Source organism: Mus caroli, chromosome 4 (assembly GCF_900094665.2).
Source record: "Mus caroli chromosome 4, CAROLI_EIJ_v1.1, whole genome shotgun sequence".
Classification (NCBI taxonomy): Eukaryota; Metazoa; Chordata; class Mammalia; order Rodentia; family Muridae; genus Mus; species Mus caroli.
Genome location: NC_034573.1, coordinates 67,419,735 through 67,440,110, shown reverse-complemented (window position 1 = coordinate 67,440,110; position 20,376 = coordinate 67,419,735). Strand labels below are relative to the sequence as shown.

At 36.3% G+C, this 20,376-nt stretch overlaps 1 protein-coding gene across 2 annotated transcripts in view; it reads right to left on the bottom strand.

Annotated features, from left to right (window-relative positions):
• Positions 1 to 4,993: 4,993 nt before the first annotated feature.
• Frmd3 (FERM domain containing 3) overlaps positions 4,994 to 20,376 on the bottom strand; it is a 181,601-nt gene continuing 166,218 nt past the window's right edge. The window contains exons 14-15 of one of the 2 annotated variants that reach the window (XM_021160425.1): positions 19,180 to 19,635; positions 4,994 to 5,217 (exon numbers count right to left, since the gene is read on the bottom strand). In XM_021160425.1, the coding sequence (XP_021016084.1) occupies positions 5,204 to 5,217; positions 19,180 to 19,635 (470 nt within the window). In that variant the 3' untranslated portion in view covers positions 4,994 to 5,203. Of the gene's footprint in view, positions 5,218 to 18,807; positions 19,636 to 20,376 lie in introns of those variants that run through there. The other variant, XM_021160424.2, reaches the window with a different exon arrangement.

The window sequence follows — 20,376 nt, the reverse complement described above, 5'->3', positions numbered from 1 at the left end:
ACCTCTTATCAGCTGAGACATGAATGTCTTCACAAAACAAGTAAGTCCACGTGATTTACTCTCACAGACTGTCTGAGTTAGTTACTTCTTCAAAATATGCATGCATATCAACTTCAAAAGGGAAATAGCCCAAATTACCAACCACACAGAGACAGACAACACATAGACTGATAGACAACACAAACTAGACCATCAACACATAGACTGGATGGACAACAGATAGCCTGGACACACAACACATAGGGCAACAAGTGTATAGCTAGGATTTTTGTTTTTCAGACTAATCATATTTTTTCCTTGGGCCCCAAACAGGAATTCATCATTCCAATTCAGCAAGCACCAATTGTAAGAAGGCAGTCATTCAGATCCCTTAAGTTGGAGTAGACCATTTTGTTTGTTTGATGTGTTATGGTTGTTATCATCTAGGGTGGTAAGTTTAAATTACTGTATATTGATAGAAATTTCAAGTTTTTCTATTTCAATGACTGTATATTAATAGAAATTTAAGGTTGTTTTTATTTGAATTATTGTATATCAACAGAAGTTTACGGTTATTTTCTTTCTTTTTTAAAAAATCATTTATTTTATTTTTTTATTAGGTATTTTCTTTATTTACATTTCAAATGTTATCCCAAAAGTCTCCCATGCCCTCTCTCCCCCCACTCCCCTGCATTCCCCTACCCACCCACTCCCGCTTCTTGGCCCTGGTGTTCCCCTGTACTGAGGCATATAAAGTTTGCAAGACCAAAGGGCCTCTCTTCCCAATGATGGCCAACTAGGCCATCTTCTAATACATATGCAGCTAAAGACATGAGCTCCGGGGGGGTACTGGTTAGTTCATATTGTTGTTCCACTTATAGGGTTGCAGATTCCCCAGCTCCTTGGGTGCTTTCTCTAGCTCCTCAATTGGGGGCCCTGTGATCCATCCAATAGCTGACTGTGAGTACCCACTTCTGTGTTTGCTAGGCCCCGGCATAGCCTCTCACAAGAGACAGCTATATCAGGGTCCTTTCAGCAAAATCTTGCTAGTGTATGTAATGGTGTCAGCATTTGAAGGCTGATTATGGGATGGATCCCTGGGTATGGCAGTCTCTACATGGTCCATCCTTTCATTTCAGCTCCAAACTTTGTCTCTGCAACTCCTTCCATGGGAAAGGATAAGCAGGCTGAGAAAGAAATTAGGGAAAGTACACCCTTCTCAATAGTCACAAGTAATAAGGTTATTTTCTTAGACTATATTGTATATAAGCTGTTTATTTAAAATATGTAAAGTTCTAGTTTCATGGTTATAATTATTTTTATTGTAAGTAGGCTGTTAATGTTAGGTAAAAAGACAGCTTTTAAACAAAAAGGGGGATATGACGTAGAAGTTTCTGGATATGTCATGCGATGCAGACAGGTTTTACCAAAAGAGTACACATATAGGGACCCATGGCTCTAGCTGCATATGAAGCAGAGATAGCCTTATTGGTTATAAATGGGAGGAGAGGTCCTTGGTCCTGTGAAGACTGGATGCCACAGTATAGGGAAATGCCAGGACAGGGAAGCAGGAGTGGGTGGGTTAGTGAGCAGGGGGAGGAGGGATGGGATAGGGGATTTTCAGAGGGAAATCTAGGAAAGGGGATAACATTTGAAATGTAAAAAAAGAAAATATCTAGTAAATAAATAAGTAAACAAACAAACAAACAAATAAGAAGATAACCAGAGAAGAAATTAATATATCAGTCAAAAAATGTTTTAAAAAAGTAGGTTTAAAGAGAGACTGTGTGAGAGTTTATGTCTGAATGTTTGTGTATGTATGAGTGAAGGGTAGGACTCTCATTAGGGCTATGGGTTAGTTAGTGTTAGGTGTCAGGTTTATAGTCAGATTTATTTTTAGGGTAAGCTATATGGCTAACTTTAGGGTAATAGTTAGGATTCAAAATAGGGGCATGATTATTGTTAGAGAAAAGACTAGGGAAATGAGGACAGGCACTATTAGGGTCAGGGTCAGGGTCAGGGTCAGGGTCAGGGTCAGGGTAAGATTTAAGTCTAGGATTAAGGTTAGGGTTAATTTTAGAGGTATTGTTAAGACTGGGTTAGTGTTAGATTAAATATTAAGGTTAGGAAAAGAGTTAAGGTTGTAGTTAGGGATACATTTAGGGTTATGAATTGGGTTAGAGTTATGATAAGACTTGTGATTTGTGTGTCTGTGTGTGTATTTGTGTGTGTGTGTGAGTGTGACAGAGAGGGGGAGAGAGAGAGAGAGAGAGATTGAGAAAGATTGTGGATAACTGTATGTATGTGACTCTTTGATACTGTGCATGTCTGTGGTGTGTGTGCGCGTGCGTGTGGTCATGTTTAGTGTTTGTTTTAAGAATAATGTTAGAGAAAGGGTCTTAAAAACTTAGCATTAGATTACTGCTACAATTTAGCCTATGGTGAGGTTTAGGGCTAAGTTTAAATTTAAGATTGTGTTTAGAGTTAGAAATGAGGTTTGGGTTAGGATTATAATTAGAGTTAATGCAATGAATAAGTTTATATTAGACTTGGAAATAGGATTAGGTTAGGTTTAGAGCTTAGAGTTAATGTTAAGGGTTGGATTATGTTTTGGTTAGTCTTGGAATTAGAGTTAGGGCTAGGTTATTTTTATGGTCAAGATGGGGGGAGGGGCTGGAAAGATAGCTCATCGGTTAAGAGCACTGACTCCTCTTCCATGTGGAGAGCCGTGCCGCGAGCAATCTCGAACCGTGAGCAATCGTCATTATACGATGGTGCTGGCCTCCGCTGTGCCTAACTAGTAAACAAGCCTTGTGCGCAAGTGCGAGAGTGAACTCACGCTTAGTCACTGCCTATCTCGGGACGTAGTAGTGGGGTGATGGGTGAGCAATGAATCAGGAGCTGACACGCCACATCAGGTGCTGAAATGCCATGGCTGAGGGCTATATAAGCGACCCCATTTTCTGGGGTCTGGGTCTTCCCTCTTGAAGAAGCAATAAAGCTTTTTGCTGCAGAAGATTCCGGTTGTCCCGAGTGTGTTCTTGCCGGCGAGAACTGTAGCTCGGGATACTTACAGAGGTCCTGAGTTCAATTCCTAGCAACCACATGGTGGCTCTCAACTATCTGTAATGGGTTGATCTAATGCTCTCTTCTGGTGTGTCTGAGGAGAGCAACAGTGTACTCACATACATAAAATAAATAAATCTTAAAAAAAAAGATAGGTTTAGGGTAAGTGTTATTATTGGCATTAAGGTTAGACGTCAGTGTAGGTTAGGGTATGGTTAGGGTTAGGCTTAGAGTTATGCTTAGTATTAAGGTTAGTATACTGTTATGGTTAGAATAGTTTTTGGCTTATGGTTATTATTTGAATTAGTATTAAGTTGGGATATTGTGAGGTTATAAGTACATTCATTTTAAGATTAGGGTAAACACTTTTGATAGAGAAAATTTGAAGTTTAGGGTTATCATTAGTATTAAGAATAAGTGTTAGAATTATGATTTTAATATGGATGTAGACGTGGGGTTGGTGTCATGGATATGCTCATTTTGTAGTTAGGCTTAGTGCTAGGTCTAACCCTAGTGCTTGGAATAATAAAGGGTTCTTGTTACAGATAGAGGCAGGGTTAATATTAAATTTTTGCTTTTATTAGGATTTATGGTTAGAGTTAGGGATAGTGTTAAAGTTATGATTAACAGTAGGAATAAGAATATTGTTATTTCTAGGATTAGGAATAGGCTATGGTTAGATTTAGGATTAGGAATAAGTTTAAGACAAGGCTAGCCTAAAAGTTAGATTTAGGGTTGACATAAGGATATATTTATGTTTCAGTGTAGGGCCATACTAATTGTTAAGAACATCACGATGATTAGGTAAGGGCTTCTTACCATTCAATTGCAAAGTTTAATTTAAAATTTTCTTCTTTGTAAGTTATAATTGAGAGTCAAAATATATATTATACATCATCATATTGAATTTCTACTTGATTCTTGTTTTCTTTTGGCTTTTTAGTGCTGAAAATAAATTCTGTACCCAGGGTTTCACCTATATTATATAAGCTCTTTATCACTAAACAGTACTCCTATCCTCTGAGTGTTGATAAATGGGAGAGCTATGAGTGTAAAGAAGTAATTCTACTCTGTTTCAATTAGTCAAGGATACAAAGAAACACCCTAGAAAAACAGCTAAAAGAGGGCATCTAGTGCATACAGAGTGCCTTGAACAGGGATAGGTGATTTCTGTTGCTAAGACATGCTTTTTCAACATATCCTGTTTTACTGTCAAAAGGTTTTTTTTTTTTAAATATGGATGAAGTATACAGTAGCCACTTTACTAAGAAGCACTGTAATTACATGACCATCATTGTAATTATAGCCTGTATTGCTGTTTACAGAACATTATCCTCAAACCATGTTGTGAAATTTCAGTTGTCTGAACCTCTGTTGATTCATACTGAAAAAGTTACAGGAAACTTAAACAAGAACATTGAAATTTTAACTGCTTCTGAAAAATGCATCTGTCATACTTCATGTAAACTAATATTTTCTTAATTCTTTTCTACCCTGAAGAATATTCTCCTTTGAAATTTAATGATCAGAAAAATAATTCTGTTACAGATCGTGATGAATGTTGGCTGGAGAAACTCCTAGAATTTGCAAGGTGTTTTTCAAAATGTAGTACCTACAGAAAATATCTCTTTATCTTGTTATTTTCTGTAACCATGAAAATGACTTTGGCATCCTTTCTAAAAGGATATTTGTGGTAACTAAGGGTGTTGAATAGGTAAATATAGTTCCAATAAACCCTTTATTAGTTCCTAACTGATTCCTAGTTCCTTCTCCCATTCATGAAGGCTGTGAAGACCCATGTTGGTGACAAACATCCTCTGATGCTTAAGGCTTAGCCAAGATCAACCTTCTGTACACTTTTTCTTTTGTGACATTGAAAGTTAAGAGTCTCACCCACCACTGTGACACCATTCCAATTCCCAGTAGATAAAAGACACAATGGCCAGAAGATGGTTCAAATCAGCTTTACTAATGGATGGGTCAATGCACCTGAAGTCTCAGGCTAAGTGAAGATTCTTCCTTCCTCTCTGAAGTGATGGCAGCTGAGCCTTCTTGGTTGGCTCACAAATTTATCCACCCAGTGAGAGAGAGAGAGAGGTTGGAATGTGGAGAACTGGTATTGGATGTGTCCTCCATGTGCAGGTCCTGTTGAGTCTGTTTATGGCATAGAGACTGGAAGTCCAAAAGCAGGTCCAAGACAGACAGGAAAAGAGAGAGAAGTAGGAGGATAAGTAAGAAGGGACCATCAGCACATTATCTCCCTCAAGTAGAGAAAGTCAGCCCAAAGATGCCCAAGTCCCATCAACTACAACTATCCCTGAAGACACATCATTTGCACATTAGGTTAGGAATGTTGTGAGAGAATCTTCTTCTATTTGACTCAGCAGACAATATAAGGTAAAAATGAAAAGTAGATGTGAACCTGGGTCAGAAACTCAATGTAATACTCAGTAAGTGGTTAAGTACTATATTTTTGGAGCCCTTAGGCACAATGGACGGTTACTCAACTTGCCTCTGAGAAAATGCCCTATGTACCCAATTTCCCCATATTTACTTTGGAACTCTAGAGTATAGACATTTTATTGCCAAAATACCTTAGGAAATTGCTGATTTCATAAGGTTCATTCAAGACTTAGGGCTGATTATCAAAAATGACTTCCTCTTTATTCAGCCAAAGAAGAATATTTCTCTGTCCTCCTATGACCACATCACTAAGTGAAGCTAAATATAATTTTTTTTTTGTTTTTGGTTTTTGAGACAGGGTTTCTCTGTGTAGCCCTGGCTGTCCTGGAACTCACTCTGTAGACCAGGCTGGCCTCGAACTCAGAAATCTGCCTGCCTCTAAATATAATTTGAACAGGAAAAGGCATTAATTGTTTCTAAGCCTTGGGCTAGATATGAATCTCTAAATGTCAGTGGGTGTTAATACATTCACAGACAGTGAAAAGAGCTACTGGAAGCAGAAGTGTAAGTTCTTAGGTCATCTGATCATTAAGCACTAAGCTCTGAACTCTTTTTTTTTTTTTTTTTTTTTGGTTTTTCTCTGTATAGCCCTGGCTGTCCTGGAACTCACTTTGTAGACAGGCTGGCCTCGAACTCAGAAATCCGCCTGCCTCTGCCTCCCAAGTGCTGAGATTAAAGGCATGCACCACCACCACTGGGCTAGCTCTGAACTCTTTCTGTCCTCGACTCTGGACTCTGTTTTTCTAAGGACAGCCGAGTAAGAAAAACTCAACAAACACATTCAGGAAACAACTACAAGGGGGCTGTTTCTGCGTCACATTATACAGTATTCTTTCTGCAGCTCTGTGGAGAGAGTTGTTGAATTCATGCCAGAACTCATCTGAAGATTTGTTGCAGCTATGAGGCTCAGCAAAAGTACAACAGTAAAGTCTTTTCAAGCTAGTGACAAAGAAATGAGTTTCCCCGTAAGCACAATGGAGCGAAGAGTTTCATTCCATTGTTTCTGGAACAGGAACTCTTTTTTTTCTAGACAGTGGTGAAACTCCTAAGTTCTAGCACTCTAAGACCAATCACCTTTCCTATTTTTCTACTTATGTTCTATGTCTTTCTTTTTATTATTTTATGTACAATATATGTTGATCATATTCTTTATCTTCCTTTAGCTTTTTACAAATCTTCACCTCCCTACCCACCCAACTGTGTTCTTTCTCTCCACACTCTCTCTCTCTCTCTGTCTCTCTCTCTCTCTGTCTCTCTCTCTCTCTCACACACACACACACACAAACACACACACAAAACAAAATAAAGGTCAAAGCAAACAAACAAATAAACAAAACAAAGAAAAAACAAAAATTAAATAAAAACCATGAGTTCATTTTGTGTTGAGCAGTGACTCCTGGGTGTGGGGCCTTCTCTGGAGTTTGGTTCTTTTACCTAGTGACACTCCACTGTAGAAAACTGGTTTTCCATTTCCTAGCTGGTGTCAAATACCTTCTTGATTAGGGCTAGGACTCTCTGTGTCCACTTCTCAGCTTTAAGATCTTGTTTAGTTTGAATCTCTGCAGGACTTGTGCAGGCCTCCCAGCCTCTATGAGTTTAAGTGAGTGTTGAGCCTGTTGTGTTTTGAAGATACTGTTTCCTTGGAGTCATACACCACCCCTGGCTGTTGACATATCCTTTTCTGTATATATCCCTGAGCCTTGAGATGAAGGGATTGATAATGAAATCTCATTTAAGGCTGATTGCACTTACTATATGCACATTGTTCGGTTGTGGGTCTCTGAGTCAATTACCATCAGTTACAAGAGGAAGTTTCTCTGACAAGGATTGACTAGTGCATTGATCTAAGGGTACAGTAGTATGCCATTAGGAGTAATTTTATTTCTGTGTTCCTTTAATAGAAGGCTTTCTTTCTCTTAGGACCTGTGACCTATCTAGTTTCAGGATGTTGACCACTTAGCAGTATCAGGTATAGGTTCTATCTTCTGGAATGGACCCTAAATCCAATTTAAAAAATGATTGGTTTCTCCTACAACATTTGTGCCACTATCATACCAGTATACTATTCTAGATTATGGGTTTGTAGTTGGGAAATATTGATGATTAACTTTCATTGTCAATATTGCACAAAGTACATTTTGCACTGTGATGCTAGTCAGTAGTGTGAAACTTCTAGTTGGGCACCAGCTCAATTCCTTTGTGTTCAATGACATATAAGTAAGTGGTTGTGGTAGGTAACAAACAGTATTGGCAATAAGTTGTGATTTTTTTTGGGTGTCTATGTGAACCCCTTGTCCAATGAAACTATAAGATGTAACCAATCTCAAGCACTGGGGGTTTAACTTGCTGGCATAACATGTCTAGTTGAGGTATTCTCTCTCTAATTATATGGTGATTCCATTTAAATTCATTTCGTATATGCATTTGTTTTAGGAAGCATCGACAGTTGTAGGTTTCTGTATGGCTTTTCGAAAGGTTTCCAGTATATTTGTTCTCCCTCCCCATATTCTCTCCTTTATCCTGCCATCCTATTCTCTCCCTCATTTAATTCTCCTTTTCTAGCCCCTTTTACCTCTTTATAACACAGTGTTCTATTTTCTTTTATTTGGGAGATCTTCTCCCCTAGTGGTCTTGTATTACTTGCCTAGCCTTTATGTTTATTTTTGATTTAAACAAAAATAGCTAAAGTTTAAAAGCTAACATTCATATATAAAAGAATACATGCAACATTTTTCTTTTTGGGTCTGAGTTACCTAATTGAGGATGATATTTTCTAGCTCTATTTATTTAATTACCAAACCCTGAAAATTTCACAATTTCTTCTTGGTTAACAGCTAAGTAATATTGTGTTATTTTAATGTACTACATTTTTATTATTCATTCATCAGTTGAATGTTTCATCAGTAGGCTGTTTCCATTTCTTGGCTATTAGGAATAGAGCAGTAATAAATGTGGAGAAGTAAGCATCACATTTCTGTAGTATGATGTAGAGACCTTTGGATGTATGCCCAATAGTATATTTGGAGGTTGTGGTATATCAATTTTTGGCTTTTGAAGAACAGCCACACTGATGTCCATCGTAGCTGTACCAATTTGAACTCTTCCCAGAAATGAACATGTTCTCCTTTCCACATATTCTTGTCAGCATATACTGTCATCTGCTTTATTGACATTGGCCATTATGACTGAAGTAAGAAATCTCTTATATTTTTGCTGTGAGCCCAACCTTTAATAGCTGTATCATCTCTCCAGCTCAAAATGAAATCTCAAAGTGCTTTTATTTTTCATTTTTCTGATGACTAAGAACAATGAACGTTTATTTAAGTGCTTCTCAGTTTCATCTTTTGAGGACTCCTTGTTTAACTTTACACTTCATTTTTAATTTGGATATTTGTTTTCTTAATGTTTAGTTTTCTTGATCACATGCATAATTGGTGAAGATTTCCCACTACTATATATGCTGACATTTTTGCATACATGATGGTATTCTTTGCTACACAGAAGCTATTTATTTATTTATTTATTTATTTATTTATTTATTTATTTATTTTTAACTTCATGAGGCTCTATGTATTAATTTTTGGTCTTAGTGCCTATACCAGTATTATTCTGCTAAGAAAGTCCTTTTCTGTGTCAATGAATTCAAGTATATTCTCCACTTTATCTTCTGTCATATTCTGGCTACCTGATCTTATGTTTAGGTCCTTTATCCACTTGGAGTTGAGTTTAGTGTAAGAAGATAGGCACGAACTTATGTTTTATTCTTCTACATGCAGTCATCCAATTTGACCAGTGCCATTTGTTGAAGATCCTGTCTTTTTTTTTTTTTTTCCCAGCGTATATTTCTGGCTGCCTTGTCAAAAAATTGGATATGTATATAACTTGTTGTTGTTATATCTTTGATCAGATCCCATTGTTTAATGTGCGTGTTGCTGTTTTTATGCCTATACCATGCTGTTTTTACTACTATGTCATTGTAATACAACTTCAGATCTGTGATGGTGATAGCTTCAGCAGTTCTTTTTTATTTAGGTTTTTTATTCAGGATTTTTGTTTTGTTTTGCTTTGTTTTTGAGATGGAGTTTCTCTGTGTAGCCCTGGCTGTCCTGGAACTCACTCTGTAGACCAGGCTGGCCTCAAACTCAGAAATCCACCTGCCTCTGCCTCCCAAGTTCTGGGATTAAAGGCATGCACCACCACTGCTCGGCTATTCAGGATTTTTTTTAGCTATCCTGTTTTGTTTTTGTTTTTTTTTTTTGTCTTCCACATGAAGTTGAAGATTGATCTTTCAATTTCTGTGAAGAATTGTGTTGGGACATTTTTATTATTTTATTTTTAGGTACTGTTTCCCTGATGTCTTTCTCAGTATATTTGTATATAGGAGGTTTACTGATTTATATGTGTTAATTTTGTGTCCCACTACTTTGCTGAAGGTGTTTATTAGCTGTAGGAGTTTTCTGGTGAAGAAAACCCTCTCCTTCCCTTCCTCTTTATATTCCCTTGATCTCCTTCAGTTGTTTTAGTGCTCTTGCTAAGACTTCAAAAATTATACTGAACATGTATAAAGAGAGTGGGCATCCTTGTTGTCATTTTCCTCATTCTACTGAAAATGCTTTGAATTTCTCTCTCATTTCAGATCATGTTGTCTATAAACTTGTAAATTACACTATGATGTCTCTTGTGTGCCTCCTCTTCAAAGACTTTGATCAATAAGGGATGTTGCATTGTATCAAAGGCCTTTGCTGCATCTAATGAGATGATCATATGGTTTTTGTCTTTCAGTCTGTTTATATGTTGGGTTACATTTATTGATCTATATATGTTGAACTATCCATACGTCTCTGAGTGAACCCAACTTGATCATTGTGTATAATCTTTTCATGTGTTCCCTAATTTTGTTTGCAAGTATTTTAAAAAAATTTCGGCACCTATAATGTGACAATTAGACTAAAAATAGCCTCAATATACTCACCTATTTGAATGCTTAGTTCCTAACTGATGGAACTGTTTTGATAGTTTTCTTAGTCTATTGCAGTTCTAATAGTGTGAAGAAACACCAGGACGATGTCAACTCTTAGAAAATATTTAATTGGGAGACTTAAAAATTTAACAGGTTGTTCAATATCATTATGGAGATAGGGAGGGAGGAAGGGAATGAGAATGGAGGGAGGAGAGAGAGAGAGAGAGAGAGCGAGAGAGAGAGCTGGGTCTAACATGCGCATTTGAAACCTCAAAACCCATCTCTCTTTAACACACTTCCCCCCTAAAGGCTACACCTACTTCAACAATGCCATACTTTCTAACCCTTGTCATCCTTTCAAATATTTTCCCCCTAGTAACTAAGCATCCATCTATATAATGCTATGTGAGTCATTCTTATTCAAACTACCACAGGAAGTCTTACAAGATGTGGCATTGTTTGGGGAGGTCTGTCACTGGGAGTGGTCTATGAGGCTTCAAATGTTTATGTCAGACTCTCTCTCTCTCTCTCTCTCTCTCTCTCTCTCTCTCTCTTTCTGTCTGCAAATTGCAGATAAGATATAAGCTTTGAGCTACTGCTCCAACACCATGCTTAACTGTGTGCTGCCTACTTCTCTCCATGATAATGATCATGAACTCATTCTTATTTTCTTTTTGTTTTGTTGAGACTTTGTGTTTTCAGTATCAGTAATTAGGGTAGCTTCATAAAAAGAATTTGAAAATGTTTCTTCAGTTTCTATTTTGTGGAATAATTTGAGAACCACTGACATTAGTTCTTTGAATGTTTACAGTAGACAGAATCTATACTGAATACTTCTGGCTTTGAGTTTTTTTGGTTGGGAGATTTTAATTACTACTCACATTTTACTATGGATTTGGGATTATTGAAATCATTTATTTTACCTTGATTTAACTTTTGTAGGTCATATAAATTAAGAAAATTAAAATATGTCATTGATCTTCTAAATTTCCTTGGTGACTATTGTAATGTCTCAATTTTCATCTCTAATTTTATGCAATTGTATCTTCTTTGTCCATCTTTTTGATAATTGGGCTAAGTATTTGTCAATCTTGCTGATTGTTTTTGTTTGCTTGTTTTTTGTTTTGTGAAGCAATTCTTTGTTTCATTGATTTTTTGTATTGTTTTATTTGTTTATTTGTTTCTATTTTATGATTTCATCCCTGAATATGATTATTTCTTCTCATCTACTCTTTTTGGGTATTATTTCTTCTTGTTTTTATAGAGATTTTTAGATGTGTGATTGAATTAGTAATGTAAGATTTCTCCAATAGTTTAATGTAGGGAAGTAGTGTTAAGAACTCTCTCTTAAGTCCGGCAGTGTTCATGTATGCCTTTAATTCCAGCACTTGGGAGGCAGAGGCAGGCAGATTTCTGAGTTTGAGGCCAGCCTGGTCTACAAAGTGAGTTCCAGGACAGCCAGGGCTATACAGAGAAACCATGTCTCAAAAAACCAAATCAAACCAAACCAAACCAAACCAAAACCCAAAACAAAAAACAAACAAACAAACAAAAGAGTTTGTGTCTTAGAATTGCCTTCTTTGTGTCCCTTAGATTTTGTTATGGTTTGTTTTCATTTTCACTCAGTTTGTAAAGTTTTTAATTTCCTTCTAGATTTCTGTCTAGACCTATTTTTCATTTAGAAGAAATGAGTTTGTATATGTTTTGCTATTGTTGTAGATAGTCAGCTTTAGTTCATAGATGTCAGTTACAATAATGGTTGGTATTTCAAGTTTATTTTTTATATTTGTTTAAATTTGCTTTGTGTCTTAATATGTGCTAAGTTTTGGAGAAAGTTCCATGAGTTCTGATAAACAAGTTTTTTTTTTTTTTGTTTAGTTCTTGAGTAGAATTTTCTATAGATGTCTACAACAATCATTTGGTTCATGTTATTACATTACTCTGGCATTTTTATGTACATTTTTATGTTCATTAAAAACACATGGTTAATGTATCTTTTAATTGGGGAAGTGAGAACATTAATTTTGGGTTATTATTTTGTTTTTATGGTATGGACATTGCCACTCTCTTTTGATTGTTCTGGGATCAGTTATTACTTATGTCGCCTTTGATGCAGTCAGCTTTCAGACCGACATTTTCCTTCTAGTGATTTCTGTAGAGCTATAGCGGTAGACATAGCCTAAAAATGTGCTTTCACCGTGGAATGTTTTTCTTTCTCTGTTTGTTGTAATTGATAGTTTTGTTGAGTATAATAGTCTGGATTGTCTGGATATAGCTTTAAAATGTGCTGTCACCATGGAATGTTTTTCTTTCTCTGTTGGTTGTAATTGATAGTTTTGTTGGGTATAATAGTCTTAAACCTTAGCACATATTACAACTGTATCTGTGGTCACTCAGAGTTTACATAATATCCATCTGGCCCTCATGATTTTCAGAGTCTTCACTGAAAAATCAGTGTTATTCTAATGGTTCTTCCTTTATGTGTTAAATGGTCTTTTCCCCTTGCAGCTTTCAATATCCTTTGTTCTGTACATTTAGTTTCGAATACTATGTGTCATGGGGATTTTTTCTGTTCTGTTTTATTTAATGTTCTCTATGCTTTTTGTACTTTGATCTCTTTCTTTAGATTGGGAATGTTTCTTCTATTATTTTGATTAATGCATTATCTGTGGCTTTGACTTGGGTTTTTCACATTTCTGTGTATTTATTATTTTTAATTTTAGTCTTTTCATATTGTATTCCATTTCTTGGTTGTTCAATGCTTAGATTTTTTAAAAGATTTAACATTTTTTAAAAAATGAGCTATCCATTTATTCTCTCTTCTTTAATCTATTGGTGAGGCTTACTTGTGAACTTTTTCTTTAGCATCCCAAGTTTTTCATCTCAAAGTTTATTTCAGTTTGCATTTTCTTTAATGATTCTATTTCCTTCTATTTTCATGTCTGGAATTATTTTCATTTTTTTTCCATCCAGGTGCTTATATTTTCATGGTCTTCATTAAGGGATTTATTTATATCATCTTTAAGATCCTTGAACATGTGCATTCTTGCTATTTTGAAGTCCTTGTCTTGTGTTTCAACTAAATTTCTTCCCTCAGGGCATATTTAATACATATTTTCTTTACTACTTATGTTTTTTGTTTTTTGCTGGGATGCAGGCATCTGGGGTTATGACATTTAGAGTGATTTTAGTGTCTTGCCTTTGCTGTGTCTTCTTTTCTTTGGTTGATGTTACCCAATCTAAATCTTAGCCAAATATGGTGCTGGGATGTCCCTGATTCCTACCCTAGTATAATGGTTGTGAGGTTCTTGATAGGAGTTCCACATGTCTATGGAGAGTTACAATGCAATGTATTTGATCTCAAAGGAATGGCTAAAAAGTGTGCCAGGGAAGAACTAGGGATATATTGGAATCTGGATTTGGCCAAGTCCTAAAGAAACAGTAATATTTTGGGAGAAGGGGCTGAGGTAAGTAGACAGTGGCAAGTTTAAGAACAAGTCTAGAGAGTCCTAACAGGAGAATAGGAAGGAGGAAGAGTGTGGTCTATAATCTGTTTTTTAGTTTAATACTTTTTCAGCAAGATGAATGTAGTGGCTCTGGGTCTCTGGTAGAAACATGTTCTGTGTGTCAGCTAAAAGTCAGAGAAATGGAGATTGCTTAGAAGAAATGGCTGAAAAAGATAATGGTGATGGGCTAAGAAGGGCTTGGATCTTGGTTCTGCACCAAAACAGATGCATTCCAAGCACATATATCCTTATTCTAATACTTTAATTTGACCAATGAGTTCTTTGAAATTGGAGTGTGTTTCTAGTGCTTATATCTCTACTTGGGCCTTAGTAACTTCAGTAGAATATTAGGTAATCTTCTCCATTACCTATCACACATCCTCCTTTAATTTCCAACCATTACTTTACATAAAATAAAACTGAATGATTGAAAAAAAGATGCCCCAGAGTATTTTATTAGAGATTCCTACTACCATATTAACAGACAAGCAATCTGGATGTTGACATAGAAATGCTAATTTCACTATACAAAGATATAGCTCCAATAACCATACTATAGCCCCCATAAAGAAATCAACTCATTGTAAATCTTTTCAGCGTTATGTTCATAATATTAGACAAACTATAAAATATACTGTAAATACATAACACATCTGTTACAAACTCAGATAGAAATATATGATCCTTTACCTATATCATTCTCATTATAAAGCTCATATTAGCACTAAAGATAAGTGTGTGTACACTTACTTGTTCTCTCTCTCTCTGGGTATACACAAATTCACAAATGTACATAAAGCACTTTCATAAAATAATCACTTGGGAGTCTATATTTCATGATATCTGAGAGAGAAAAGAATAATAGGGTTCCATAAATTCCTCACTTGGGACAAAATAAGAACAAGTAAGTATGTGTGAAAGGCATGTGAGCTATATCTATACAAACACACATATACACATCTTTTATAAATATACATATATCAATAATATGGAATATTGACATACTTGTGTGCTTGCTTTGAAGCCCCAATCTCACCATTTTATATACTATGTGTTGACAAATTCCCCTCTTCATTTGATTCAAACAACTGATGAAGCTTTCTAATAAAAATGGATATTTCTTAAAGGCTTTAATTTTATAGTGAATAAATGACATTATAAGATTCCAGTGTTACATTTGGATGTCAAACTCATAAAAGAACCAGTGATTGTTGATCTTACTGTCAATGTGAGTATCTCGAAAAGTATGCAGAAAATCAGGAAAATGTTGTGATATATGATTCTCTGTTGTACCACAGAAACCATAAATCAAAATAAAGTCTGTCTCCTCTCCTTAAATTGTTTATGTTGGGTACTGTGGTCACAGAATGCAGAAGTAACCAATAAGCTGCCCCTTGACAGTTCCCAAGGAACAAAACAAAACCCAGTGAGCTATTCACACTTAGTAGTGAACAAAGTTGTTGTGGCATATGCATGATGTATGTTTGTGGTGCATATGAGTGTTGCATATGCTTACAGAACCAGAGCAGGACCTTGGATGCCTCCCTCTGTCATTCTCCAGATTATGGCCTTGATATGGTCTCTCACTGAACCAAAAGGCCACTGTGTCAGTTAGGCTGGTTGGCCTGGGCTTCACTGAGATTCCACTCCCCTATTTCCACTCCCCTAGGGTTACTGGAATACATAGTTATGTTCAGTGTTTTACACAGATGCTGAGGATTCAAGTTCAAGTCCTCATGTGTGTGAAGTAAGCACCCTTACCCACTGTTGGCTTCCCTCTTTACTTTGAGGGCACCACAGGAAGCTGTAGATACTATTTCCATTACCAACCATCTCAGACCCAGTAGGACCTAAACTTATCTTTCTATAGACAGTCACCAACATCACACCTTCATTTCTTGATCTTTTCAAGTACACTATCCTAGTTTGCTTTGTTTCATGGTTTATTTCATGGGCAAATATCCAACCCTGAGGAAACAGGCCCAATGCTTGTCTCACACTTCTATCAGGCAAGCTGCCTGCAGGTAGGGGACCATAACTCTATACTCACCCATCTCCTTTAAGCTTTTGATATGGGATTATGTCCAGCATTTGATACAGTTCATAAAGAAGTTACACAGAATTTCTCTGATCCATTCTGTTTTTTTCCCTCCCAAGACTCCTTCCTCTCCTCTCCTCTCCTCTCCTCTCCTCTCCTCTCCTCTCCTCTNCCCTCCNCTCCTCTTCTCTCTTCCCCACTCCTCTCCCCTCCTTTCCCCTTCCCTCTTCTTCTTCCCTCTTCTCTCCCCTCCCCTCCTCTATTCATGTATGTTACACCTCTTTTCCATCTTCAATAGAGAACAACTAAGTCACACTACACTCTGTCATCACAGTCATAAGTTAAGTTGCTAGTATGATAATAAAACTCTTACAAAAGTTATAGAAATAAATATTTATGATTTTGAGTTAGGTAATAGCTTCAAATATGATGCCAGCATTCACAAACAACAGAAGAAAATAAAAAGAACTTGATTCAGAAACTTTTGTTGGCAGCTGAGAAGGCTTGGCAGCATGAGGAAGCAAGAGGAGCTGAGTCTAAATTTCCAGTACCCATGTAGAAAGTCAGGTGTGGTTGCACATCTGTAACCCCAGTGCTGCTGCTGCTTAGGAAAGTAGTTCGAGATTTGCTAATTTAGCTTGAGGTTCAGTTAGAGACCCTGCCTCAAGGAAATAAGTGTGTGTAAGTGTAATGGGAACCAAGTCTCCATTTCAGCTAAGGCTTCACATCTACAGCTTTACATCTTCCCATAGGGATTGCCTTCTCTGTCATTTGCTGCCTGACCTCCAGATCTTCTGCTGAAATAAAGGTAAAATCTCCATATCTTCTTAACTCATGAGTTTTGCATGTTTGAAAAATGAGCATTATTTGGATGATATGATAGTCTGCCTATCTTCCTTTGGACCTTGACTGGAGTTGCCTCTGAGTTCCTGAGTGACTAAACCTTGAGAAAAGCAGGATCCACCAGATCTTTCTGCTCAGAATCTTTTCTCTTTGATACCCAGGAGCCTGCTCTAGGTGTACTTTAATGTGGCAATACTTAAGATGCCCTCAAGGTATTTTTTTTTATTGTTTCAATGAAAACTCATTGATTTCTTTTTAAAGACCCTAATTTCTTTCACAAGCATGCACAAGTATGTCTATACATTATTCTTTTTGGCCAAACAGCTAGTTTTTAAAATATATATTTGTGAGGCTAGAGAGATGGCTCAATGGTTAAGCGTACCGGCTATTGTTCCAGAGGACCTGAGTTCAATTCCCAGTCTCAACATGGTGTTTCAAGGCCATCTATAAAAGGATCTGATACCCTCTTCTGACAGGTAAGTGTACCTGCAGCAGAGCACTTACTGAGAAAATAAATACATAAAATAAACAAAAAACAAATTGAAAAAATGTTTTAAAAAACCCCAGTGTTAGCCTTTATGGTTATTCTTTTAATTAAAGAGTCCTTATTCTCTCTTTCCCTAAAAATATTCCCATACTCCTTTGTTTCTTAGTTATGACACAGTGTTGGTAAGTGGCCAGCAATGGAAAGCACCAGATATTTTTCTGTGTTGAGTTCACTGACATGAAGGATTGTGTCTCAGGATTTATCATTTCTTTTGTCTCTTTTTATCTTCCATTGTTGATTTTACCCAAACAAAATTGATGTATTATCTGATGATTCACTGTTTCAATTAAAGCCTCAATTACACAAGAGTCCAGAACTTAAAGAAATTCATAAAGGAAATTCTCTCTCTCTCTCTCTTTCTCTCTCTCATCATTCTCTCTCTCTCCATCTCTGTCTCTGCCTTTCTGTCTGTCTGTCTGTCTTTTCTCACCTACTTTCACTGTCTTACACACACACACACACACACACACACACACACACACACACACCACCTTGAAATTTTACCCAGAGAATTACAATGAAAAGCATGAGGGGTCCCAAAAATTCACCTTAAAATGTTGTCCATTTTTATTAACTAAACATGATTTTATGAACTCAGAGAGTGAGTGCACATCACTTTACAATGAGTGCCATATATCAGCATCACTTCCATAAAGGCAACCACATGCTTAGTATCACTTGCCTAGCAGTCTCAGAAGAACTGTTCTTTGCTGCCTTCTATTTGCCAAACTCCTGCTTGCTTTTACTCAGATAAGTCAACAATAACAATTAACTAGTTGATCTTCTTTACAATTTTACTATTACAATTAGTTTTAATTTCTTTTAAAAACACTCTGCTTTCCCAGTCCAAATATATGGACTAAACACAAATTAAATTATAATAAGATTATCATGTCCAAAACTCTGAAAACTAGACCGGACAATGTCAACTCAATGTTCTTCATGCTTACATCTTCTAGTTTAATCATCTGTTTTTGAGAACTTGCTATAGTTTTTTACTATCATTTTTTTTCAAAGTCATATGCAGGTAATAAATTATGGATTAGTTAGCCAAAAAATATCTTTAAAAAAATCAGGTGCCAAAACATTAAAAAATTCCATGTGCATTGGTTTTACAGTAGGTATACTCAAATAATTCCAGAAAGCTTCTGTTTTGCTAAAAATTTACCAAAATAGTTAGAACGCGTAAAAATATTTTTTTTTTAAAAAAAACTGAAAGAAAAACTCAGCATCAACTTATTGTATAGGCATCAGTAAGAGGTCATTATTTTCACCAAAGGTTATATTAAAAAGATTCACTTTGTATTTTTACTAAAATTCTAATATGATTATAGTTCACAAAAAAGAAACAAGAATACCTAACTCCAATATATTAAATTATTATGGTATGATATGGAGAGTTTTTTTCTTCATGACTGCATTTTTGAAGAATAACTCAAAGTATTGTATTTGATTTAAATCGACTTAAATTCAATGAAGTACAGAAAACTGATTTCAAGGTTTGAGCAGTCAGTTAAGAGAGTTAAGAGTCAAGAGTTAAGACTACCTCTTGACAACTGAAGGCCAATAACAACCTAGCATCTACTGAAAATGCTACTACTAGTATTGAAGATAGCCCTTCGTCTTATCAGATATGTATTTTATGAACAACCCAGCATGTAGAGGACGATGTTGACCTTCCCAGCCACCCACTCCTTCAGGGGACAATAGTATTCATAGTGAAACTGCTCAAACTCTGGTGTCTGACGGATTTCGCATAAGAAGGAGAGATCAATACCTGACTCCAAAAGGAGGAGGAGCAGGGGAAATACAAACAGCAGCAGTCCCAGGCCCACCACAAGGAGCCTGGAGAAACTCTTGACCAGGGGGTTAACCCAGATATGGCCGGTCAGGATTGAATAGCTCCATGACAAAGCTTGGCGAGCTTCCTTCAACTCCTCCTCTTCAGCAATTAAAAAAGCATTTTCATCTGCTTCAAGTTCCTCAAATGAATCCGTGTCTTCTCTTTCTAACTCGAGCCTGGATGGACAGTCAAAGAGCATGTTGATTTCATCATCATCCACTGGGGTAGGAAGCAGGCTGGCGATGGGATTGTACGCTAGTTCAGAGATGGTCAAGGGGTCTTCTTTTACTCTATCTTCCTCTTCATCTGGAGGATCTGCACACTGTGCTCCCTTCACTGGTGAGCTGGCAATTAGGGGCTCAGACACATCCATTTTAGGCAGTGGGGCACCTGGAAAGAAACATAATTTTATAAAGCTTAAATTGCACATATTCTTCTTTCACAGAAGTCTGTATGTAGAATCAAAGTTCAAAGAATATGTGAAATTGTTCAGTAGCATTCTCTTATTAGAAAAAGAATAATCTTGTTAGCAACATGCTATATCATAAATGTTCAGCTCAATACAATAAACAACACTGATTAAAGAAGTATATACAAAATTTCAGCATATTATTCTGGTCTGCAAACCTTTAACTAATGCCAGGTCTTTAACATGTGAAAATGATCCAGAAGTACATGAAAATTACAAATAGGTCTTTCAGAGTTAACACTATGGCACAATTGAGTATTATGTAAATTTGCCTAACAGGGACAATTGAGTAATCATTCTGAGGTGTTGCTCTCTACTCTTCCTTCCAGGCACAGTTTTGGGATTTCTGTTATTAGTATTTTTGGATTATCATCTAATTCACAAATCCAAAGAATGGAAAGTCCTGATATTCAGAATATTTAAAGCAAAGCAAAATGAAAGATTTCAGTCCATCAACATTGGGATTTTAGATTTTGAGGTTAGTAATATTCAAGCATTAAATTAAACTCAAATGTTCCAAAATCAGAAGAAAAAGAAATGAAATCTTATATACTTTGGTCCAAAGCCTTTGGAGTAGATAATCCTCACCTGTAATTGCAACCATGTGGTGTGTACAAACTGATTTTTTCTCTTTTTTCACATTTTAATACATAGTGTTTTAT